At 44.1% G+C, this 19,735-nt stretch overlaps 1 protein-coding gene across 1 annotated transcript; it reads right to left on the reverse strand.

Annotated features, from left to right (window-relative positions):
* Positions 1–362: 362 nt before the first annotated feature.
* Positions 363–18,901, reverse strand: RSPH9 (radial spoke head component 9). Its single transcript, XM_039569278.1, has 5 exons — positions 18,675–18,901; positions 18,346–18,508; positions 17,510–17,639; positions 16,807–16,953; positions 363–627 (listed from the first exon to the last, which is right to left on the reverse strand). Exons 1-5 carry the CDS (start codon positions 18,899–18,901, stop codon positions 467–469), a joined length of 828 nt encoding a protein of 275 aa, XP_039425212.1. The 3' UTR covers positions 363–466.
* Between the last annotated feature and the right edge of the window lie 834 nt (positions 18,902–19,735).

Here is a 19,735-nt window from a genome sequence, read left to right on the forward strand (position 1 = left end):
CATGTCTCCAAATTAGTTCTTGTGTAAGCAAGGTGCTTTTGTAATCAGACAGATGGCCTAGGTTTGATTTCTGACCTAGAGCTTGCCTCTCAGGGAAGAAAATGCCATTTGTTACTATCTAAAGGATCTGCAGTGACACATTACAGGGAGAGCTCGGTGCTAATAATCCCAAGGTTGTGTTCAGTCCCCATATGGGCCATTCACTTACAAGCTGGACTTGATAGTCCTTGTGGGTCCCTTCCAACTCAGAATATTCTGTGATTCTCTGAATTCAATCTGGAGTTGAGGGAGGATTGCATACAATGAAGTCTTAGGAAAAGAATCAGGGCCAGAGTCCAGGCACAAAAGAATGCTGCTCAAAGTGCAGAGGTTTCACTTTTTTATTAGAACAAGCAGTAAACAAAATTTCCTATGTATAAAGTCTAAATCTTTTCTAGTTCTTGAGTCCTTGTCCCTGACAGAAGAGTCACAGCATGAAGGGCAGATCGAGGTTCTTCTCACCAGTGCCAAAGTAGACGTAGCCAAATTGCTTGGTCATTGGGACATGGTAGAATGTCAGTCCCAGCCACAGCAGGCTCCGCAGCACCACCACAGTGCCTCCCTTCTCCAGCTGGATACTCCAGGAGCCTGTGTGAGAAGATAGGCAGGTGAATCACTGGAAAAGAGAAAGAGGCAGCGTTCCTGCAGCGAGTTGTCCTGAGCTGAGAGACGGGCTGCCATGGGTTCTACCTGACCAGTTAACAGGGCACAAGGCTGCACTGGAGTTTGTGACACCTGAAAGGAGGAGGTCGGGGAGAACATACACCTCGATGCCCTGTTTTCCCTTTGTCAGTTCAGCACTGCAGGCTGCCCTCATTTCCAGATGTCTGTGTCTAGGTCCACATAGTAATATATTCCCATGGCTTTGGTGATAACGTTATATGCGTCACAGGAAGGGACCCTCAAGCTCCAGACTTGTATAGTTGATCCCCAGGAGAGGCTGCAGCTATTCTCGACTGCTTCTGAGTGGGCAGCAGTTACTCCAACAAGCTCTACCACCTACTTGGTGTAGCTAATAGCTTTAGAGAGCCAAGATGAGTTCTAGCAATCCTGCATAGGTATGAAATTTGTCCTTAAAATAAACTTGTAGCATTAGTAGTGGGAAGAGGAAGAAGGTGCTTTCCTCCTTCAGGGAAGACTGGTTTCTCTGATGCAGCAAATGGAAAAAAAAAGAGAAAATGAAAAGTAGGGTATTTCCTATCTCTGAGAAATTTATGGAAAAGGTTAATTCTCTTCAGTCGTTCTTGGCTCCACCGTTGAAGAGGATGTGCGTGGTAGGGGCAGAGGGATTAGTTTCCACATTAATTTTGCCTTGGCTCCACAGAAGAGGTTCAGAGCCAGTGTGAAAATGCAGTTTCTTCTGGATGCAAGGAGCTCAGAGCCACTGAGTATTTATTTTGCATCTGACATGACAGCTTGGGAACTGTGCCAGAGGGAGGGGGCTGAAGCATCACCTTGGATTCAGTGCCAGAGGGCAAGGAACTTCGAGGAGAAGAAAATACCAGCTTCAGCACCAAATTAGTAATGCCTAGAGGCTACAGTGTAGGGAAGAAGGTTCCTGCTGAATCTCCATCTAAAAAAAAAGGAGCAGGCCCAAATTAAAAAAAAAAAATGGTTGGAACAGTCAGGCTACCACTGGCCTAGAGTCAAGCAGTCAGCCTGTCTGCACACAAAGCCAAAATCTGCCAATTCCAGAGTAAGCAGAAAGTGCTTAATGTGCTGGGCCATTTAGGCAGTATTCATCTTTGTAGATAATTTTAGGCTCATTAATTTTAGCCTCATCAATTTATGCTATGATTCATGCTTACTCATGTCACGGTTAGCCTGGGGAAGGGCTTCTATGATTGCTGTCAGCTGCCTGTCCTCCCCCTCCCACTCACTTGTGACTCTTGGCCAATTTTAGTCACATCCGACAAAGGGCTGAAGGGCTTTAACACCACAGGTTCCTACAGCATCCCTGGGATGTGGCCCAAGCGTTGTCTGCAGCTCCTGGAGCTTTGTTTGGTCTTCCAGCAGCTGCAGGGAAGCACAGGCTGTTAGGCCTGCCTGACAGCCAGAGGCAGCAGCTAGCTGGACAATCCACATTTGTGCAGCCTTGGGCTCTTGCGTGCTCCCTCACAGTACATGTTGTCTCATGTGCACTTGATGGCAAACTACGGTAGCTGAGGGAAGGAGGGAAGTTGAAGGGAAACATTTATGTGGTGGCTGCAGAACCAGCAAGGAACAATACAATTCAAACCCCTGTAAACCCAGATGACATGAGTTGTGCCACTGTTACCTAACTCTTCACTTCGTATTTCTGTACTTCTCAAAAGTTTCTTGGACACCACTATTTCCTCTGTCTTCTTCAGTAGCAAGTTCCACATGTTTGTTATACTATAATATGCAAGCCCTGTGTCACCTCTGATCTGTTACCTTTCAAAGTACTCTCTTCAGCCTTGTGCAAATGTGGAACTCAGTGAACAGCAATACCTACCTCCTTTCTGACAGACTCACTCAAGCTGCTGGACAGAAGTACAAAACAGACATTCACAGTCTTTTGACTCGGGAGATTTCTGCTTTGGAGAACTTAATTCTGACTCACTCTCCTCCACGTTTCCACTAAAGACAAACAACTGGAGTTGCAGTAAAGCAGTGCACTTCTTAATATGAGACGGTCAATACAGGTGTGTGCCATCTTGTCACCTTTCTTGCCCTGTGACATTCTTTACACAAGTCCTAGGTACAACATGAGCTAATATCTTCACAAGCAGTGGTTTCACATACAAGGCAACCCCAATCTCCCATCCAGTCTCTCTGTTGGCACTCACATGGACACAAACTGGACTGGATCTTTTTCATACCTGGAGTAAAAACACCTATTATGGTTCAGCCACTAGGATTACAAATCCTGATGGAGGGGGTCTCTTAAAAAATATGCATGTTCTTAAGAAATTTCACCACTTGGATAGCATGTAAACCCAGATGAGGAACACTTCACTACAAGGCAGATCATCCAGCAACTGAAGCTCTATAGCCACTTGCTGTCAAAGGAGAAGCTTTCAGTTTCTGGAACTTTGTCTCTACAAGCGGCAGTAGCATGACCGTGCATAGGAGCGTTGAGCAACAAGCAGCAAGCAAATAGGTCTGAATGTAATAGTGACAAATAACTTTGTCAATTTCTCCTCTGAACGACTGCTCCCAGTGCATGGTTCTTCAGGTTGAATTTGCAGAAATGATCTACAAGTCTTTCCTCCAAATACTGGTGGTACTTGCTGCAGCTTTACACACTGGTTTGTGGGGAAGGGGACGACAACATGCTGTAAACTTTTTGAAACGTTTCTCTGACAAAAAGATGATGCAATGAGGAACTCTCATTGTCTTTGATTTAGGACCAGTCCTCTGAGAAGCAAGTCTGTCAAGAATAGGACTATGCCTTGCCTTGCTGACCGGTGAAAACCTTTAGGGATTATCTACTTTGGTAGTGCCTCCTAACATACTGGAAGCATCTAACAACCTGGGTACATGTGATAGCTTGCTTATGTATGTTCACCTACACAAATGAACCTTCTGCCCCAAACCATTTACACAGAACAAAAAGAAATGCATGGAGCATGACAAGTGGGAAAGGTAAGAGTGAAAACAGGGATTTTAATGCTGTTAGGAACTATATCTGTATTCAGACATCTTTTTGTTGGATAAATTCACAGAGGAGGTAGAGTAAATCAAGTTCAACATAATTAAATCCCCACATCTGTGCTCTGGGGCAATAGAGTATGGATCCATGATCTCCTCAGAACATTTACCCAGTGACACACAGACTTACCAATCTCAGCAGAGTATTCATCAGCAGACTCTGCTGATCAAAGGAAGTTCCCATGCACCTTCACATCTGGCAGAAACGGACAGATATAATTGAAGATGGCTCCATTCACTTTCACGCTACATCTCTGAAGGCTGTGATGTGCAGTTTCTGCATTTCCCTATCATCTGTCCAAGCTGTGAACCTTCAAAGGGCTCGAATTTGCCATTTCATAAATGTGAGACCTTTGGGGAATATTAATTACTATTGTTATACTTTCCAGCTCTTCTCTGGCCCTTCACTCTCCATGTAGTTCTACACAAATATGGGCAGTAAAGTTTTGCTGATGCTGCATAAGCCTTCCTGTGAAATGAGGGCCTGAACAAAAACAAGCAGGTTACATAAGGGCAATCCCATCTGGACCAGCACAACAGGTTGAGAACAGGAAAAAATTACAAGAAGCTGTCTGGAACTGTAATGTCATTTTCACTGGAATCCTGTTTTCAGCCAGAATGATGATTAGTCCTAGAGCTGCTCTTTATTCTGCAGAGCCAAAGAGGAGCAGCAGTGCCACCTTCCACCTTCTACTAACTGGATCACTGGAGACATTTTTTTAACCTAGTCGTCAAAGGTTATTTATTCAATATACTTTTCCAGACTGGACTTTTGCAACACACAAAACCCATTCAGAAACTGCATTTGATACACAATGCTGGTGTATTTTCTAAGAAGAGATTACATTAAAGTTCTGTAACCTATCTGGGTTCTTTGGACCTTTTCATTAAGAGAAAAAATAAGAACCTGTTATCTCAGTACATTTTTTTCCCCATAACTCACCACATCAGCAGTACTTCAAGAAATGGTGCATAAAACACAATTTGAATTCGTGAGACATGGAGAAAGTTGTTCTCTTGGAAAGATACAGGACACTTGTGTTCTCTTCCATCACAGCTCAAATCTCACAATATTCAACCAAGATGCTTTTTCAGGCTCACATTTCTTGTAGGAGCTTGAAATACTGCTGTCATAAATTACTCTAGAAGTACTTTAAACAGTAACTAATGAACAGTATGGCAATAATAGCTTAAAATGAACATGCCACCTTCCTCAGGAGAAAGTCTCAGAAATGCATTTAATAATGCAATATAAAAAGGAATGAGAACTATGAAAATTAAATGCTACTTTTATCCTTTTTTTTTTCTTTTTCTCTCTTTTGTTTTTTAAACTTCTGTGCTATTACAGACAGTTCTTGGGGTAAAACCATTGCATAGATAGCTGCAGGTCTGTGTTAGTATACAAATCAGAAGCAGGCTGCTGGGTCCAAATCTTTTCCATCACTGGCTGAGAATATTCCATGGCAGTCCCTCTGTCAGACAATATGTCTTTACTGAGAGACTGGGAAGCTCAAAACATCAGTCTGTAAGGTACACCAAGATTCCTAGATAAAAGTTGTCAAGAAAAAAAGATTTAAAAGTACTAATATTTGCATTGTAGGGAATACAACTAGAACTAGGAGACAGCAAGTAAATGTTGGATTTCCTAGAGTTAAATACTGATTCTAACTTGCATCTCGATGTGTGCTGTCTCTAAATCAGGCAGCAGAGTTAACTTCACTCATCATGTAAAGCTTGCTGAGGTGCAGGGAACTGGTCATTGCTCTCACACTAGAGAGTCCTACCAGTAACACTGCTCTGTTGAGGTTCCCAAAGTTCAAAATGCATTTTTTAAAAGAGCAAGTTAATATTTAAGCTGCACCCAGAAAACTTAAGAAAGCCAAGCACTGTCTGTGCTGAAACCATTGCCTGTTGCAGCTCCAGAAGGGAAGGGAGGGAGCTGCTGTGTGGGAGGAAAGAGCATGGGAAAAGTATCCGCTGGATGAAGATCTGGAGCTTCCTATTCCCTCTTTGGATCAGGCTGCAGCCTCCACCCCTCCAAACACAGGCCGGAATTCTGAGGAGTTCCTTACATCTTTCCCAAACAAGAAAGTGCTTTGAAGATGCTGATGCTCACCCAGTGTTAAACCACTGCCTTTTTTATGGCCCTTCAACAGCTGCCAGAACACCAGGGCTGAATTTCAAAAGTCAACCTCCTTCTCAGCTTCTTCTTCCTTTCCAGTCGCCAATAGAAATCCCTGTCTCATCCCCCATGTCTGCCTCAGCTATGGGCTGAATCTTGTAATCCACAGAAGTAATAGGGAGCGTGAGACATGAGCTTTTAAACAAAACCCTTTTAAGAGGGCTGTTTGCAGAAGAACTTTCCTGCCGTAACTGGTCCACTTTCAGTATGACCTCTCATAACACTGCTGCTTTGGAGGTGATTCAGTGATGTCTCATTTCAGTGCAAGCTTGAGAAGAAACAGCTTTAAGAGCTAGACAGCCTGATAGAGAGGCTCCACATTGCAAAAGCTCACAGAGGGTCATAAAAGTGACATTATCAATTCCTCTTCAAAGGAGGAAATGTCTCAAGGGAAAAGCAGCTACAGCGTGGTTGCACTTACCATTAACACAGTATGCTGCCACAAGAGCAGGTCTATTGCTGCAGTTAGTCCCGAGTGAGAGTCAAACATAGAGTTCCAGGACAAATATTAACACCCAGAGAGGGGCAACATAACATTTCCCTCTGCAAAAGCAGCCGCTGCTTGGCTGCATGACCCCAAGCACTTAGAGCTGACAAAGCCTCACTACACCCATGGGATTTATCTTCCATTTCCCTCCAACAGAAAATCCTACACTGGGAAGAGCTTCCTACTTCTAATTTGTTGTCTGTGGGGAGCAAAGACAAATTGCAAACCAGAGCAGCTGTAAGGAAAGGTCACTGTGCTTTGGCTCTCAATAAATTGTGCCACACGGACATTTCATGCACAGCCTACCAGCCATAAGGACACATCCAAACACTCCTATGTGGGGCCCAAACTCCTTCGTGCCACTTACTGGCTGCAAACTAAATCTCTTTCATTTGCTTGACACACCACCTGCACCCCATATGTTAACACTGCTGTCAATATTTCCAATTCCCCATACAACTATTTAATAATAATTAAATAAAAACACAGACTGGTTGCAGGTTCAGTACTATTTTTAAAAGCCTCCAGAGCCAGGAAAGCACAGCTTACAGTCAGATGCTGCCAAGCAACCCTTGCATGGTCCTAATGCCTTCCATGTCCTTGAGACACAAAAACCACCATGCCCAAACCCCAAAAGTAAAATGATCATACTTTAGAGGCTTTTCCTCTCCATTATCCTCTCCTACTGGGGATGCCTTTACAGTAGAAATGATTTTGACAGGCCCAGGCCTTCCATTTACACATGAAGAACCTCTTTCCTGCTGACAAGGAAGACTCAGGGATCACAGTGCTGTCCCAGATACACGGTATTCAGGTACCTCCAAGTAAAAAAGAAATTCAGGCCATACTTAGACATCCAACAACAGTGCTGCTTAATCCAATTGAAGCAGCCTCTGCCCTCAAACCTGTATTCCCACCCTCATCATTCTTCCATCATAGAGATCACGAAAGTGTTTGTTTACTGCTCAGTGAGTCAGGTTGGGGAAATGATCTGGCTGAAAAATACACTGGACAGAAATAACATTATTTTTCCAGCTGGAATCTGACTGCACAGCCAGCAATGCCAACACAAAAGAAGGGACAATACACAGATATAAATGAGCAGCAGAGGATGGGAAGGACTGAAAAAGCTCGTACTGAAGTAATACACATCAAATTAGAGCCTCCCTTATACCCTGTTAGTTTGCCCTTTAGTCCTAAATCCACCTGATAAAACAAAACAAAACAATTCTCATTTAAAAAAAGATGCAGACTGCGCAGAAAGCATTAAAGACTTGGAATAGGGCTGTGCACTAGAAGAAACAGCAAGATCATATGCAATCAAAACTTATAAGGAGTAGGAAAAACTGATTAAAATCCATGCTATTTGTATTCTGACAACTATCATACAGATCATTGAATCTTGGGTTTTCTGTAGTAAATTTAGAAATCTCTCAGAGTGGCAAATCACCTCCTTCCAAAGCACAAGTTAATGCTAGATCTCATCACACTCCATATTTCTTGTTCAGCTGGTCGCTGTGGAAACGTTTTTGGAGCGTGCCAGGAGTCACGTAGCATCTACCTGGGGAGCCCCCGCATTAATCCGTCACCTTCGTGGGTTTCTCTGAGCCCATTGGTTGGTAGGAAGAAAAAGGAGTCTCTTGCTCCTCCCTTTTCTGAATGAAAGACGCTTCCTCTAAATCTTGCTACAGGATTTCAGGCTCAATTCAGCTTCTTTGGGGCTTTTGTCACCAAACAAATGTGATGTCTTTGAAAGAAAGATTAACAGTTTGATGAAAGGATGCAATGGGCAGCTTTGTTCTAGCCTGCTTCCCCTAGAGCTTTTGGTCACTGTCACTTTCTTACCCACGGGAGAATATCTGTCTGACTCTCAGAGGAGATTATGGCCACCTTGTAAGATTTTTCCTCTCCTGGTAACAAAGCACTGGCCACTTTGAGGAGGTGATAATGATGAACGGGGGCTGGATTAGAGGCAAAGAACCTCACATTGATCTCTGAATTCTGAGAAAACACAAAGGAGTCGATGCTGAGATTCAAAACCCATCAAATGCTTAGAGCACATCCAATTCGCTCTCCTGCAGGAGGGGCAAGGCCACAAGCCCTGTCAGTCCCCTAGTTGTACTTCTTACCTCATCGTCAAATTAGCAAGGCTAGTTAAAAGGGCTTGGGATGAGGAACAGATGGCACGGATTATAAATTGTTGATGTTTTTGTACTAAACTAGATACGAATTCTGGACCAAATTACCCGAAGACTTTACCAGTTTCTGAGAATACTGTCACACTGAGCATATCCACACAATGCAGTGTTGATATTCAAGCTACTTCTGAATACTAAAGATGGCTAAGCATCTTCCAGTGCCTGTGATAGCCTAGCTATTTCTGCTCAGCATAACTGCTGTACAAATATACCCAAAGATGAACTGTCCCCTGTCCTTTTCCCTTTACACACTGCCACACACCCCTTCAGCATGCAGAATTTCAATCTATATGATATTCGTGTACAGTAAAACAAGATAATGCCAGTTGGCTTCCTCCTTTGAAAAGCTCTGTGGCCAAAGGGGCAGCAAACAGCAAAGCAAAGCTATATGCAGGGCTGGCACCAGTGCCAGCAACTGCCCAGGCAGGAGCTGCCACTCCTTGGAGCCCCTTCAGGAATAGATCACTCCTAGCAAAAGCTGACCTCGTTCTGACTTCAGTGACACACAGACTGTCCTAGGATTTTCCCCACAAGTAATTTTTCGTCATTCCCTAGAGAAAAAGTTAGGCCAAGGCCAACTAATGTGGTAATAAACCTGCAGCTTCTGGTTCTATAAGGCTTTACCAGCATTTCCCATCATCTTAGCAAGAAGTTCATCTCCTTTTTATGTCCAAGGAACCAGGAGCTTAAATGGAGACAGGGTGGGTCATGATTTCTTTCACTGAGGAGAAAAAAACCCTTTAAATACAATCCCTGGAAAGTTGCTACAAAGACTCTGCTTCTGTCCTCATTCTTTCCCTACAGCAGTCAGGAGGGCGAAGGACTCCACCACAGCTCTCAGTTGATGGGCAGCCCTGTTCCAGTATAAACTCATCCAAGGTCTGACTAAACAAGACCTGAGGTGATAGAGACCTAGGACCCAAAAGCAGTGAATGCACTGCTTTATTACCCATACACACAAAGCCCAAGGAAAACAGGCTCCTTTCCAGCAATCAAAGCAGACCATGATCAGCCAGTCAAAAGCTCTAATAATAGCTGGGCTGGGAGTCCTCCTGCCGTGCTGCCATGTGAGAGGTTGCAGTCTGATCTTGAACTCCTGAGCTGGCAGCACCCCAGCTTGTAGGAAGGACAGCATCTTGTCTTGCTCTCAGCTTTTTTGGATCACTGCAGGAATGGCCTTAACAGCCTCTACACATCATTAGCAAAAATTAAGAATGACCCTACTTTCGAAGAATGTAGGGGACATGCCTATATATTGTGTATGTCCATTTGCATGCTCGTGATCGCTAAGGATGCTGAGAAAGCTACTGAAAAGCCTAGTGACCATTCCAGAAATTGCCTAAGCTTGAAAGGGAGAGAATATCTTCTCTGTACCTAAAGTTCAGGAGGCCAGTATGCCACACACAGTCTGGAAACTCAGGCCATACCTTTTTCTCGATTTGATGCTGCTCTTGGTGATTTTTCTTTCTCATTTTACTTTTCCGTGGTTTCCTTTACTGTGCTCAGCACTGACAATGCTGGCACCATAGTGCACCCTGCTGGAAGGAAGCAGGTAGAGCCATCCTGGAATTACTGCTAGGGATGGCCGACTTCAGTTTGAACAGAGAAATTCAGGTACCAATGCTTTTACTAACAACCCACTGAGCCAGATACTGGGTTCGATTTTCAGATCAGAAATCCTGCTGTTCTGGCGCACACTCATCTAGTTTTCTCATTCTCTAACACTGTATTGTAAAGCTTGTTTGTCAGAACTACTTGTTTTAATGTCAGGTAACTCCATGGGATTCTGTAGCTCAGTTTCACACATTCACCAAGCCTAAGGACCACATCTCCTAACGAGGAATGAGGATAGCTGTGAGCCATGCTAGGTATTTCAGTCTACATTTTGGCTACCTCTTTTTATCCCTGTGAATATGAAGTACTGCCCTCTCATTTATTATGAGTCTTTTAGTTTGGATTTCAGTGAGACAGCTTGAAAAGCCTTGTCCCCGTGTGGCTCTTGGCAGGCTAAAGAGTAAAGTGCTCTTGCTCTCAGCTTTCACAGAGCTGGGGAGGTGCTGCTTATTGTTAAGCAATGAAAGGGGAGGGCTCAGGTCACATCTGTGAAATGTTAGTGGAGAAGGGAGGCTGGGTGAAAGTAGGTGGCCAGCTCAGCATAGCACTTTGCTGGATTTTGCAAGGCCACTAGGGAGATAGGCAGCCATTTGTCTTAGAGCCCTGATAAAGGGCCCTTGCCTCTGGTGGCTGGCTGGGGGCTGTAAATACCTCTGCAGACACAGACTCTTCAAATAGCTGGAGACCGAGGCTCATAGGGGATTAATCGCCTTGAAGGGAGGGGGAGGGAGATCGAAAGCAAGTTAATTAGCTGTGTTAATGTATGGAGATAAAGCAGGGTCGTGCCTCCTGGTCTTCTTCCTTCCTGCACCCTGACTTTTGGGACAGCCATGATGGGGCTACCAAAATGGCCCTTGAGAGCAGCCACGGAAACTATCTCCACTTAGAAATGCAACCCCCTCCATCTTCAAGGACCCATTAGGCACCAGCTTTTGCTAAACCAATAAAGACTGTGCTAATGAACCTCAGATGACAGGAGGTTAGTGTTCTAACTGAGGCTACTGTTCAGCAAGCTTACAGAAAAGCTAGTGCTCAAAGTGTTCAGCCAAAGAAATGGCCACAAATCCCTTTGTCTGTAATGCTGTATAAGGAATGCCCCAAAACCACTGCACTTTCAGGTGAAGAAATAGAGCTACAATGCAAGTGGCTGTCACTTCCTCCACAGTCAAATGGTAAAGGAGCTGAAATGATCTTCTGTCTAGGCACTTCTTCTACCCTACCTTCATCTTAAAACAGCAAGTACACAAGACTCACTGATTCACCCTGCCACTGTATACCCATTTGGAATGATGCTATAAAATCTCTCCCAGCAATAAAGATCCACAATGGACAGCACTAAGTCAGGAATCTCCCCAGTCCTCTTTTGAGCCCTCACGTATCATAGCTCAGAAAGCAAAGCCAGCTGAAGTGAGCTGACTTGCACTTAATCACTGTCTCAGGAACCCACTGTCACCTTTGCATTACTGCTCCTGACAAAGAAGAAGTCCAAGCTGAACATCACCCTCCATGGCTGTCATCAAGTTTATGGCCAGACATACCTCCTACATACCACTGGCCGTTTAACTGAAGTCAGTTATGCATGTCTGGGACTATCAACTTGTATTTGCATTTGACTGAATCACAGTTCCCAGTAAGACATCCAACATGATGTTAAGCTATCAAGAGACACAGGCTCATCCATTACCCTTGCTAACTGGTAATCATTTCACTGTTAAAAATTCTATCTAATTGTTCATTTTAGTTCTGGCTATACTTTCTAGCTGCTGATTCCTGTTATGCCTTTCTCTGCTACAATAAATAGATCCTCAGTACCTAATACTTAAACTCCACGGAGTATTTACACAGTGTAATACAGCCATTCTCATGGGCTTTTCCTCAAGATAAACAGATTGAACTGTTTATATCTCTCACCAGCCCTTGAATAATTTTGTGACTCTTTTCTGCAACTCTCCAGTGTTCAATGTGCAGTAATCCAGTTATGATTCCACCAACAGTATATACAAAAGTAAAGTCACACCCCCCCCCCCCCCATTCCTATTTGCTACACCCTTGTTTATGTATCTGCAGATCAAATTACCCTTTTAAGTCTCAGGATCAGCCTGGGAGCTGATGTTCAGTGGGTTGTGCCTGGATTTCCTTTCAGAGCCACAGCTTCTAGAATACAATTCTCAAAGTCTGACTTACAGTCCTTACGTTCCTCATGTGACTTTGCAGGTAGGCACATCAAAATGTACTGTATTTAAGTAAGCCCAGTTTTCCAGATCTCTGTATCCATCCTCCCTGTGTCATTAGTTGTGTCTCAACCAACCCTTTACTTTTACATTATTTATAAATAAGTTGAAGAATATCAATATTTGAAGAATATCAATATTGGCACTGGTTCCTTTCTGACCTCTTCCAGAAATACATCCATTCAGTGAACTCTGAATCACAACTGCTAAGGAAGACTAAATTTAGGGGAATAAATCTGCAGTGCTGGGATATATTAAAGATTATTATGCCACAAGTCTCCTGAGATAATGATTTCAAAAGTAACTTATCTGACTCGGCCATTTTAATGTTTTTGACCCACAGTAAATGTTGTTTAACTCTACCCTCCCTTAGCAAAGTCTGAAAGAGTATTTTATTGTCTTGATCAAGTCCATACTTTTTCCAAAAATAGAACAGAAAAAAATTGAGCTCTTCTGCCCTTCCACATGCTTATCAGCCTTTTTACCATCACCATTTAGTGACAGTTTCCAGTACCTTTACTATGCTTTCTTTTCTTCTCAATATAGTTTTAAAAAAATCTGCCTTACCGTTGTCATGGACTACTCCAGTTATTCTGGCTCCCTTTGTCATTCTCTACTCATTATAAATTCCAATTTATATCAATCATTAATCATTCCAAACCTTCTGAATTTCCTTTTATATGTCTTTTTAAATTCTAATTTCTATTCTTAATCTACAAGGGAACTGTGGTGGGTTTTCAGCCAAAGGCAGCTATTTACTGGCTGGGGGTCATGACTTTTGAAGAAAGTTTTCTCATATAAATCCTATTTCCACTCATATCTTTTCCTATCTAGACATACCTCCCCACCTACATCAGTTTTTAGCAGTGTTCTGTTGGTGTCCCTTATCTCCATATCAAAGTAATCTGAGTCAGTAATCTGTAACCCTCAGAGTCAAGTTATTGCTTTTCTGAACTGTAGTTTCAAAGTGCCCAAGAACTGAATTCCCCATCCCTTGTCTCACCTCCTTCCAAGCTTTCTGTTCTACACTAGTACCTTAGGCTTTCCTTCATCCCCTTTCTTTATCCTTGCATAATGGAGCATACTCTGATCTGATACCAGGGCCACAGTAAAATCAACCTTCCCCCTCCATTTTCACTTCCTCCATCATTATCAATGCCTGAGAAGTCTCTCTTATTTCATATCTCCACAACATTAAGTCATCAAGGGAAAATGCTGTAGGCATGCTAGGAATTATTGCTATTTGCTTTGCCATTCCATTATCTACAAGCAGATGTAAAACTGCCACAGCCCTAGTTCCTGAAATACTATGTCCAGGGTTCCAAACTCCATGCAGCAGAAAGGACAACGCTGGCAGTGTGCCAGCAGCTGAAAGGCCACATCTAATTGTGCATAAAGTTGAGCAGATTGTCTGCTTAGACTAGAGCAAACAAGCTTATCTTTAATGCAGACATATGGCCAGCAAAACCTACAGATCCCATCATGCAACGGTCTGGCCAGCTGGCCATTTGGATCAAGATGAAGCATTACATGATCTGATACTGTGGTGACAGAAGATCAGTATCACAACCTCTCCATGTTCATGCTGTCGAGACAAGGTTCTCATTTCCCACTTTTCTCTAGAATCATTTTTAAAAATGCATTAAAAAAAAAACCAAAAAAAACTAAGTCAGTCACTTGTCTGTGGGGGCTGAGACACCAAGAAAAAACAGACAGACTCACAGGATGATTAAAGGAGGAGCAGCAACATATTCTGAACTTTTAAAGTACCTGATAGATAGACACACAGACAGAATCTGGAACCTGCAAACACCATGGATATCACTGGTAAAGATAAGAATGGCAGACAGTTTTGTTACAAAACTCCAGGTTTTCCAATTTTGCACTAAACTCTGCTTTTACCATTGTTGCCTTTATTCAACCTAGTTTTAACTTCCTTTCTTCCCACCTCTCAGCTGTCATATAAAATGTTCTCTCTGCCTCCAACTTTCCATTCTGTAAGACACCTCTGCTCTCCTATAATGACACACCATATATCTTATGACAGTTACCCCCTTGACAGCCATCACAGATGCTAAGTCTCCAATTAATAGAGAAAACTATTCCAACAGAGTTGTTACTTTTAGACAGGTTAAAATCAGCCCTTAAGCTCTCAGTTCTGTTTTTTAGGTCTTTTAAGATGCTAAGGGAATTTAGCCAATGCAGGCTGGGAGCATCACTCCAGTGTCACTTACCCCAGATCACTTCTTATGTATTTGTTGAGAAAAGAGACAATTCTAGCTTCAGTCACAATTCTAGATGCAATAAATTTGAGAATTCCTACTTCTGCTCTGACAATAACTGGTCAAGACAGGATTTAACCAGGAAAGGCAAGAAAAACTTCAGGTCAAAGTGAGGGGATTTGCCAGAGTTATGAACAACATGTCAGTAAATAGAAAAAAAGCACTGTCTACTTTTTCTGCTCTGTCAGGACCAACATGCACTGTCAGAGCTGAAGGAAAGTTATCTGAGAACCAGAGTTTGAGTGTCTCACAACCAGGAGTGACTTTGGCAAAGCCATGCTGATAAAATCAGCAGAAAGCCTGTGTCTGCCCTCTTTTTTTTCCCCCACATTTTCACAAGCAACCAGTACTTTTAGGCAACCTGAATGCTTGTTAAAGGAGGCTGGGTTGATCTTTCTTTAATGTCAGAGCTCCTATCTGCATGTAATAGAATGCAATTAGAGAGGCTACATGCCTTGCTGATCCTGTAACCAATTCCTGTCCTACCTCCTTCACCTCATCGCCGAATTCAGGACAGAGCAGGCAGAGCTGCACAGGCACCACGATGAATCTTCTCTTCCATTAAGAAGCACTCAGCTGCACTTTAGCTCAGGCAGTCTTTAAGAGGTAACTTTTTTAAGAAGACTGAAATCTACACTAACAGCAACATCCGCCTGGGAAGGGGGCAAAGGTTCATGCTTACGGAGACATCAGGCTGCCACAGGAACACAATCACGACAGTGGCACGGTTGAGCCCCACTTTCTGTCTGCCACTGGGTAAAATACAGCTACAAGTCAAATTTGATTTGAAGACTTTAAAAAAACCACCATCTTCATGTGTAACACATGGTGTGTCTCCCTACCACGAGGGAGGGAGGAAAATAGGGAGGGGAGCAGGGGGAAGGCAAACAGTAGCAACACCCAAACTAGCACACAAACACGCAGCTAAAATTTTCTTAGGAGATATCTAGGATCTAATCCCTCTTGCAATTCTGCTTTGAGTCAAAAGGGCCACTTCAATGAGCCAGTGTATGTAAAAATGTGCAGTCTCTCCAGTCTACACTTCTGGAAAACAACTGCATCAAGAACACTCCCAGTAAGTTGAAGAGTGGTTTAGATTTTAGCGGTTTATGCTCTGTCAAAAATGTTCAGAATTCGGGCAGGAGCTCACATTCTCAGTTTTTTGGGGGTTCTTTTGCCAAAGGGAGGAAGGGGTAAGAAGAGAGAGGAAGGGAGAGAGAGTCTGAAAAGCTATTTACAACATTGGCAATTCACTGTCCATCCACTCATCTGTGCATCTGGCACAGGTCACCTAGTATCCTATCCTACTACTCCAGGACAGGAATAAAACAACAAATCTAAGTTCTAATTGTTTCCCTAGAATCTTTCTCGACAGAGGATATGAAACATTTGGTCCAATCCAAAAAAAATGCAACAAATCAGCAAAAAGCACATAGAAACAAATAACAAGCCACTCCCATCTCTTTAGAGAAATATCCTGCCAGAAGGATCCTTGGAAGAGACTTTAAATATATTTGCAGTTCTCCAGCAGAACAGCAGAGATGTAAACTGAAGATACAATCCAGTATGCCTATATTTTTTTTCTCCTTTCACAGTGTATAATCCTGCCAGAGTACAGACTATTCCCACCCAGTTTATCAAAGGAACATTTGAATTCAGCCTCTCCGAGATATCAGCTTGGTGTTAATGAGAGCCCATTTAGATAAAGAGCAATACTGGATGGGACAAGAGGTGTGAAATACTTCAAACCACATAAATTCCCTCTATCACTGGTGGAGTTATCTCTCCCAATAGGGTCACCAGTTGTCACAGGCTTTAACAGAGGTCAGGAGGGAATATGGCACTGAGGCAGAGAGTGGTCAGACCTGTTGTGAGGATGTGACAGCCCTGGTACACTTACATCTTTCCACTGTAAGCATTTAGAATTGCATAAAACAGGAAATAACTAGTAATATTTAGTAAAGGATAAAGTTCCTTTACAGATTCACAGAAGCTTCTCCCAAGCATACCATCTCTACAGTAACCCACACCAGTCCCCTCAGTGTTTCCTAGGCTATTCAGACTTCCCTGTTGCATCTGTTGATTTTGCTACCTTTACCTTGTGGGATATCATGCTCCAGAGAATCTAGAAAGTCGGTGGATGGGTCCAGGTCAGCCTTTTCCAGCAGGGTTTTATTCTTCAGGTTAACAGGCTCAGTGAAATGGAAATAGGAACTTAACTTTTTTGCCTCCAGCAAAGACAGACCTGCAAACAGCCATTGGTGAACATTAATACAGTGAACTAGGGTAACATTCATTATACTATTGAGTATATGTTTCTCTGATGCCCACAGCCTAGGACAGAATCACAGTCTTTCTCCAGTAGACTCCACAGCAGGCTTGTCAGAAACAGGTGTCAGCACTCCCTGATGCTGTGCATTGCAGACCATTCTGACTGCAGTCCCAGATAACCAACGGGTACCGAATTGAGGACAACTTTCTGTGCCCATTCGATCATATCCTATATCTAAATGGACAATTCACTACATCTGCAACTGCTAAACACTGACATAAACTACAGTTTATACAGACAAATGACTCAGTTTAATGACTCAGAACTATTACTGACTTTTTTCCCACCTTCCAGAGTTGGATCATGCACCTGAACATTAGTGGCACTGGATTCTCTCCTCCCTGTTCATCTTACCAAAGTGAAAAAAAACCCCAACTGAAATCAAAACATCAGTTAGAGAAAGTCATCTTAATTTACAGCCTTTATGATCAAAGTACAGTTGGTCCTGATAAAGACAATCAGAGTTTACCTTCAAAGTGCCTGTTTTCATGCACAGACCCAAGAGGAGTCTTCACAAATGCCCCCCGGGGGATGATACCAACTTCTCTGTCTATCTGTTCTATCGTAGCTATGAGGCGGGCCTCCTCCTTGATCACAGGCTTTAAAGAAAAATAGGGAAATTTTAAAGGCAGGGCTTTCCTTGTTTCCATTTCTGAAAATAAACTTGAGGTGACACAATGGCCTTACCATCTTGGAGTCCAGTGGCACTACGAGGACCTCAAGAGACATTTCTCTCATAAGATATGACAGAAAACATGACTAGGAGCAGACAGTTTAGACTCACCAGAGATTTAACTCTCCATCCCTTCATCTGTTCTTTCCTCCCTCTCAATTCACCTACTTATTATTTGTCTAATCATTTATAAAGAATGCTGCTTGCAGTTACTATTAAAGCTTCAGAAACCACCGTGAAGATCTGTACCAGTTGTGCATAATAAAGCATAGGGGATATATACTATTTCTGAGGCCTGTTGAACTCCAGCAAAAACTCAAGTAAGAGTTCAATCAAGAAGCTGTTGCTACACAATGACAGTGAAGAATTACAGACAGAGCTACAGAATATTCTGAGTTGGAAGGGACCCATAAGGATCATCAAATCCAACTCTTAAGCGAACAGCCTGTACAGTGATTGAACCTGCAAGCTTGGTGTTATTAGCCCCATGCTCTAACCAAGAGGAAATTGTGTATCTTTTGCCTGACCACACGCTCATGCTGCTCATTACAAAGGCGGAGAAGCCACCACCTGTCCAGTGCAGGGGGCACAACTGTAGCAAAGACAGTTTGAAAGTGTTTTGCTGCATTTACCTCCCTACCACCTTCAGTCAGTCTTGCAGCAGCTTCTGCGTTTATCTCAGCCAAGTTGTACTCAAAAGAAGGATCCCCCTGGAAGCGGCCCTTCAGCTGCTCCGCCAGTGCAAGCATCTCCTTGGTGGCTGGTGTCAGGAGGCTCCAGTCCAAGCAGTTCAAGCTGCCAACGACAAGCACGACTCAGGGCTGAGCCCGTTAAAGAACAGGGCTCGAAGCAACTTCGCCAGGCCCCTCAGGGCCCAGCGAGGCTCCCTCCCGGAGAGCCGGACAGCACCCCCCGACTCCCACAGCCCCAAAGCGGCCAGGCCGGTCCCCGCTCCCCCCACCTGTACAGGCGGCTGCGGGGCGCGGCGCGGTTGGGACCCAGCCCCTCGGCGATGTAGTAGGCGCCGCGCAGGCCCTGGATGCAGCCCCAGAACCAGACCCGCTCGAAGCGGTAGTCGCGCTGCAGCAGCGGCAGCGAGGCGCCCAGCGCCGCCCGCCGCTCCGGGCTGAGCCCCGCGCCGCCGCCGGCCACCAGCGCCAGCGCCGCGGGCAGCGCCAGCGCCTCCATCCCGCTCCGCGTCCCCGTTTGCCGGGAGACGCGGCCCGCCCGCCCCGCATCGCGGCCGGAAGGCTGCGGGTCACCCCGCGCTTCCGCCGCAGGCTGCGTGGGCCGTGCCGTGCTCAGCTAACCCCGGCCGGACACAGAGACGCTGGCGAGCAGCAGCACAATAAGCATGCAGTTATGGGTGTCTGCCTGCGCGTGTGTTCCTCAGTTTCAAGGGGCTTAAATCCAAAGCCAAGTCCAAAAAGCAGAAGGGCATACAATTGCATTGCACCTTCACCGGGATACCACAAAGAGCTCAGTTTTCTTTATTTCTTACATGGACAACCCCTTCTGAAGCTCACTGCTTACAATGTCACAGATCCTGAGGGAGGCCATGAAATTGATGAGAGGACTGAAGCACGTCCCCTACAAAGACACACAGAAATTTGGGACTCTTCAGCTTGGAGAAGGTTTTATGGAGAGCTCATTGCAACCTTCCACTATCTGCAGGGAAGCCAGAGAGGGACTCTTCATCCAGAACCATAGTGATAGGACAAGGAGTTATGGGTACAAACTGAAAGAGAGGAAATTTAGGTTAGATATTAGGAAGAAATCCTTTACTGTGAGGGTGGTGAGACACTGGAACAGGTTGCCCAGGGAGGTTGTGGGTGCCCCAACCCTGGCAGTGTTCACAGGCAGATTGGGTAAGGCCTTGAGCAACCTGGTCTAGTGTGAGGTGTCCCTGCCCATGGCAGGGGGTGTTGGGACTAGATGATCTTACAGGTCCATTCCAACCCCTTAACATTCCATGATTCTGTGATCTTATCTAGCTCATGTACCTCTATAAATAAATGGCTT

Source organism: Corvus cornix, chromosome 3 (genome assembly GCF_000738735.6).
Source record: "Corvus cornix cornix isolate S_Up_H32 chromosome 3, ASM73873v5, whole genome shotgun sequence".
NCBI lineage: Eukaryota > Metazoa > Chordata > Aves > Passeriformes > Corvidae > Corvus > Corvus cornix.

Bases quoted from the DNA above. Each gene is read 5' to 3' on its own strand.
- RSPH9 (XM_039569278.1), bottom strand. From the start codon at position 18,901: ATGGAGGCGCTGGCGCTGCCCGCGGCGCTGGCGCTGGTGGCCGGCGGC. The intron at 17,640-18,345 runs GTAAATGCAGCA...TTTTCTTTAAAG, and splicing joins TGACTGAAGGTGGTAGGGAG to CCTGTGATCAAGGAGGAGGC. The intron at 628-16,806 runs GTAAAGGTAGCA...CTTCTCACACAG, and splicing joins GGAGCATGATATCCCACAAG to GCTCCTGGAGTATCCAGCTG.